Raw genomic sequence first — 6,180 nt, 5'->3', positions numbered from 1 at the left:
TATAGGACACATCACTGCACTCTAAACTCCTCTGTAAACTAGTCATCTCTGTATACTCACTGGTTGATGCTTATTTATTAAACCCTCTTAGGCCTCACTCCCCCATCTGAGATATCTACTGCAGACCTCATCCTCCACATACAACAACCGTTCTGCCAGTCACATTCTGGGTAAGGTCCCCAAAGTACACACATCCCTGTGTCGCTTGTCTTTTCAGTTCGCTGCAGCTAGCGACTGGAACGAGCTGCATCAACCACTCAAACTGGACAGTTTTATCTCAATCTCTTCATTCAAAGACTCAATCATGGACACTCTTACTGACAGTTGTGGCTGCTTTGTGTGATGTATTGTTGTCTTTACCTTCTTGTCCTTTGTGCTGTTGTCTGTGTCCAATAATGTTTGTACCCTGTTTTGTGCTGCTACCATGGTGTACTGCTGCCTTGTTTTGTTGCTACCATGTTGTTGTCTTGTTGTGTTGCTACCATGCTGTGTTGCCATGTGTTGCAGCCATGCTATGTTGTTGTCTTAGGTCTTTCTTTATATAGTGTTGTGTTGTCTCTCTTGTCATGATGTGTGTTTTGTCCTATATATTTTTTACATTTATTTTTATTTTTAATCCCAGCCCACGTCCCCGCAGGAGGACACTTGCCATTTGGTAGGCCTTCATTGCTCATAGCTGACCCACAAATGATCTTTGATTGTAATACTACTATAGTGTCCCATAGCAGAATTTCTGCTCTCACAATGCTCTTGACACTGATAGAGTCCTTGTTCATTTTCATTCAGCTGTTTCATCTCTGTGATGACTTCCCTGCTTTTGATGTTGGGGTGCTCCATAGCTGCCTCGTTGACAGTGGAGTACCTAGCGAGAGCAGTAAGCTTTGGATTTTTCAACTGAAAAGCGATGGTACCAGGAAGTTTCAATATGACCACATTTTCTCGGATCATACTTTATGTTACAAGTGAGATTCATTGGCGTGCCCTCTCCCCAGTGATAGCTACCCTTGGGCACCCCACCTCCAAAGCATCTGGAGGAAAGACAATGCTCACTGATTATTTAGATTTTTATAAATACTATTTCATATCAGTAAACAACAATAAAAAAGCACATATCTGTAATAGATGTGTAATGGTTTTCTTCTGGGGAAAGAGAGGCGGACCAAAACGCAGCGTGGTTACTTGTAAACATCTTTAATAAAGATGAACAATCTACAAAACAAGAAATGTGAAAAAAACTAAACAGCCCTATCTGGTGCAACAAACACAGAGACAGGAACAATCACCCACAAAACCCAACACAAAACAGGCTACCTAAATATGGTTCCCAATCAGAGACAATGACTAACACCTGCCTCTGATTGAGAACCATATCAGGCCAAACATAGAAATAGACAAACCAGACACACAACATAGAATGCCCACCCAGCTCACGTCCTGACCAACACTAAAACAAGGAAAACACACGCGAACGATGGTCAGAACTTGACAAGATGTTAAACAAAATGTGTAACAAGGTTTGCGTTCCCTCATAAGAAGGAATTGTTAGAGAAAAGCCAATATGCTGTTGCTTTCATGAGAAATGTATGTAAGACCAATACACAATTAACACATGAGCACCAAATACATTATAGAAAAATAAAGTCGTTTGTCTAATATCAGCATGGTGATACCAAACAAGGCTTAACCAATATTAACATGAACCATAATCAATTCTGCAAGTACCTGGGCGCTTGCTGTCATGTGATAAGAACTCGTTCAAAGACTTGTGTCTTTAGCCTGGGAAGGGAGGCTAATAAAACGGTCTTCACTTGTTTTGTGGCAACAACTGGTGCATGGCAGTCTCCTCCTTAAATCTCCATACCTTTAAAGTTTACCCTACGGCAGAAGTCGTCATTTCCACTCATTTAAATGTGTAGATATGGTTTTACTGAGACATTAATGCATGTAAACATATAAACCGCTTTGATAATTGCAGTTGTAATCATCAAAATAATGTTTGATTGTTTTATAAGATTGCAGATATAGTGCACAAATGTTTATGTAGTTTGTCAGTTTATAATGGTCAAATGGCTCATTTCCATATATTGTATGACACACCATGCTTTTCTTATCTGGTGTTTTTTGGGTGTACACATAAAGTAACTCTGGGGGAACACCTCTATACAACCAAAATGTATTTGGGGAAGCTCTGACCTAGTGGTTTAGCCAATAATTCACACGGAATATCGCTCAGTTTCGCAATTCATAATAACTTCTTTCAAAATATTGTAAACCTACAGTATATAGTATTACAGTACACTCCTGAGCCTTCAAATCAAACTGAGTTTAGGATAAACATCACAAGAAATGCATATCCCTTTACTCCTCCTCACCTTTCCAACCACATAGACTGCTACTAGCACTGTTTACATAGCTTCAGGCCTCCTTTTGTTTTTGCAAATGATATGTGTGGATTCCTGTCCTGTATTGGCATTTATTCTAACAGACACAGACCTGAAAGGAGTAGAGTGATAACCCACCATGACAAGAACAGGGGAGAGAACAAACAAACAAACAAAAAAAAGGCATGTGTGGACAACTAGAACAAAAAGTATGACAGTACACTGCTGCGCCTTCAAATTAAACTGAGATATAATAAACATCACAAGACTACCAGACCCTTTTACTCCCCCTCACCCTTCCAACCACATGGACTGCGACTACCTCTGCTCACATTGCTTCAGTCCTCCGTTTGTGCAAATGCTATGTGTGGTTTCCTGTCCTGTATGGGCATTTCCTCTAACAGACAGAGACCTGAGAGGTGTAGAGAGATAGCCCACCGTGACAAGAACAGGGGAGAGAACAAAATTAAACAGAAATAGGCATGCATGCGAACTGGAAAAAAATTGTGTTTGAGCGAACAAATGAGCATTCCATTCCATTGAAATTCCATGAAATTGAATTTTAATTTAAGTAGTACAAACCCTCCTGTCTTCCAACATACATGTTTGAAGCTACTTTATAACACATTTTTATTTTTTGTAAATGTTAAGTAAACTATTAGCCAATGAATATAAATGTTGTAGTCTTTTGAGACAAAAGGCACCTTATTTGTAGTTATGTAAAACAATTCAGTTAAATGTTTGGGTTTGATAAACTGTAAATCTGTATCGCAGATGGTATCTCCATTTTCAGCCTTGACGCCATCTGCCATCAGCTACCAGACCAGCTCAATGATTAACCTGTTAAACGCAAATAATCATTCATAAACAAGAGACTTCACCCCAAAAGATCTACATTAAGTTATGATTGGCTGCGAAGTATAAATGTACAAGTGCATTTTTTCTGTGTTACTTTGTTATTGATCTTGCCTCAAGTAACTCCAGTATTTGGAGAAGGGACCACAGTATTGTTCCAGTGCTGTATGTCCAGTTCAGTCCACCATTGTTGGCCTTTCTTTGATCAAATATTGGAGCTGCTGTTATAGGGTTAGAAATAAAAATTAGTGATTAATTGGTTGGTTTGTTGATTGTTTAATTGATTGACTGATGATCACGCTACATGGTTGTTTCACCTTAGTTGGACGTTGTTATTGTAAGTCAGAGTAACTGTTAGAGTAACTGCTAACAAAAATTAACTGAAAAATGTAATGGTACCTTTGACTGTGATATTTATGTAGTGTCCCATGGCAGCATGGCCTCCCATTTCACATACTGCATTGCACTGATAGACTCCTCGGTCAGCAGGGGTCAGTTCTATGAAGTCTGTTACAACGTGTCTATGTCTGACACTGTCCTCCATAACCATCTCGTTGACAACAGTGAGGTACTTGCCGAGGTCAATGAGCTTGGGACACTCTTCCAAAGTGTGATGACACCAAAAGGCATCAATACGACCACATTGTTTTGTGTCATACACTGCCTTACAGGTGAGCCTCAAGGGCATGCCCTCAGTCCCAACCATAGGAGTCTTGGTGTACTTCAACTCTACGGCACCTGGAGTTTTTGTGGAAAAAGTATATAACTCAGCTCCAAAGCAGCACTACATATACAGTGAGGGACAAACTATTTGATCCCCTGCTGATTTTGTACGTTTGCCCACTGACAAAGAAATGATCAGTCTATAATTTTAATGGTAGGTTTATTTGAACAGTGAGAGACAGAATAACAAAAACAAAATCCAGAAAAACGCATGTCAAATATGTTATAAATTGATTTGCATTTTAATGAGGGAAATAAGTATTTGACCCCCTCTCAATCAGAAAGATTTCTGGCTCCCAGGTGTCTTTTATACAAGTAACGAGCTGAGATTAGGAGCACACTCTTAAAGGGAGTGCTCCTAATCTCAGTTTGTTACCTGTATAAAAGACACCTTTCCACAGAAGCAATCAATCAATCAAATTCCAAACTCTTCACCATGGCCAAGAGCTCTCCAAGGATGTCAGGGACAAGATTGTAGACCTACACAAGGCTGGAATGACTACAAGACCATCGCCAAGCAGCTTGGTGAGAAGGTGAGAACAGTTGGGGCGATTATTCGCAAATATAAGAAACACAAAAGAACTGTCAATCTCTCTCGGCCTGGGGCTCCATGCAAGATCTCACCTCGTGGAGTTGCATTGATCATGAGAACGGTGAGGAATCAGCCCAGAACTACACAGGAGGATCTTGCCAATGATCTCAAGGCAGCTAGGACAATAGTCACCAAGAAAACAATTGGTAACACACTACACCGTGTGAAGGACTGAAATCCTGCAGCACCCGCAAGGTCCTCCTGCTTAAGAAAGCACATATACATGCCTGTCTGAAGTTTTCCAATGAACATCTGAATGATTCAGAGGACAACTGGATGAAAGTGTTGTGGTCAGATGAGACCACAATGGAGCTCTTTGGCATCAACTCAACTCGCCGTGTTTGGAGGAGGAGGAGGAATACTGCCCATGACCCCAAGAACTCCATCCCCACCGTCAAACATGGAGGTGGAAACATTATGCTTTGGGAGTGTTTTTCTGCTAAGGGGACAGGACAACTTCACCACATCAGAGGGGTCAAATACTTATTTCCCTCATTAAAATGCAAATCAATTTATAAAATTTTTGACATGCGTTTTTCTGGATTTTTCTGTTGTTATTCTGTCTCTCACTGTTCAAATAAACCTACCATTAAAATTATAGACTTATCATTTCTTTGTCAGTGGGCAAATGTACAAAATCAGCAGGGGATCAAATACTTTCCCCCCTCACTGTCACTACTTTTTTTCTTTACCTTTATTTTACTGGGCAAGTCAGTTAAGAACAAATTCTTATTTTCAATGATGGCCTAGGAACAGTGGGTTAACTGCCTGTTCAGGGCAGCTAGTTTATTATGGGAGGGTTAGAGTAACTGCTAATAAAAATTGACTGAAAAATGTAATGGACAAGTAGAGCAGTGCATGGGGCTCATCTAGTCCACGTTTCCTAGTTTATTAGGGATTATTTCTGAGTATATCTGGGTATTAAAAGCATTGAATACTCTCTAATCTAAACGCAACTACCATACCTAGGGTTTTACCCTGTCCCACTTTTGAGTCAAGACACTTGTTTGTTTATTACCCACTAGTAACACCATGAGTACTCACCTGTGTCTAGAGAAGATGACACACAGAGACAGAGAGACACTGTCAACAGCAGGGACAGCACTTTAGATCCACGGAGCCAAACCATTTCCAAACACAAGCTCTCGAAACTGAAAGTTGCTTAAACTGATGTACTCCACGTGAGCTATATGTTATAGATGACCAACAGTTTAAAGTACCATCATAAACACACAATAACTAAGCTCTCATCTGCAGTCTGCTAGATTTGCCCACCGAAGAGGCTATAAGAGCAAGTTAGAGCGTGTGTGTGTCTTCCTTGTGGGTGTGTGTAGGCGTAGAGTAGATATAAGTTCCAGTGGAGAGAAAGAGGCTGCCTGACAACCAGCAGAACAGCAGTGTATGGGGCTCATCTAGTGCACGTTTCTTTGTTTGAGGAAACTGTGGTATATTTTCTCAAGTCCAGCAATTCCAGTTTTGAGTAATCTTCCAAATCTGATTGTGCAAAAACACATGTTACATGCTAACGCTAACATTTCAGTATACGCGCAAAGATGGGCAGTATTTGAAATACATTATTTCAATTGATTTTGAGTTTCTTGTCATTTGTATTTGAAAGGCCTGAACAAA

At 40.2% G+C, this 6,180-nt stretch overlaps 1 protein-coding gene across 1 annotated transcript; it reads right to left on the bottom strand.

Moving 5' to 3' along the window:
• Positions 1–1,175: 1,175 nt before the first annotated feature.
• zgc:174945 (uncharacterized protein LOC793867 homolog) lies at positions 1,176–5,933 on the bottom strand. The gene is made up of 4 exons (XM_064971045.1): positions 5,596–5,933; positions 3,636–3,974; positions 3,351–3,457; positions 1,176–3,221 (listed from the first exon to the last, which is right to left on the bottom strand). The coding sequence occupies exons 1-4, from the start codon at positions 5,678–5,680 to the stop codon at positions 3,210–3,212; spliced, it is 543 nt and encodes a 180-aa protein (XP_064827117.1). The 5' UTR covers positions 5,681–5,933; the 3' UTR covers positions 1,176–3,209.
• Between the last annotated feature and the right edge of the window lie 247 nt (positions 5,934–6,180).

This window comes from Oncorhynchus masou, chromosome 7, assembly GCF_036934945.1.
Source record: "Oncorhynchus masou masou isolate Uvic2021 chromosome 7, UVic_Omas_1.1, whole genome shotgun sequence".
Taxonomy (NCBI): domain Eukaryota; kingdom Metazoa; phylum Chordata; class Actinopteri; order Salmoniformes; family Salmonidae; genus Oncorhynchus; species Oncorhynchus masou.
Note: the sequence above shows the minus strand (reverse complement) of the source record. Positions and strands in the feature narration are given on the sequence as shown.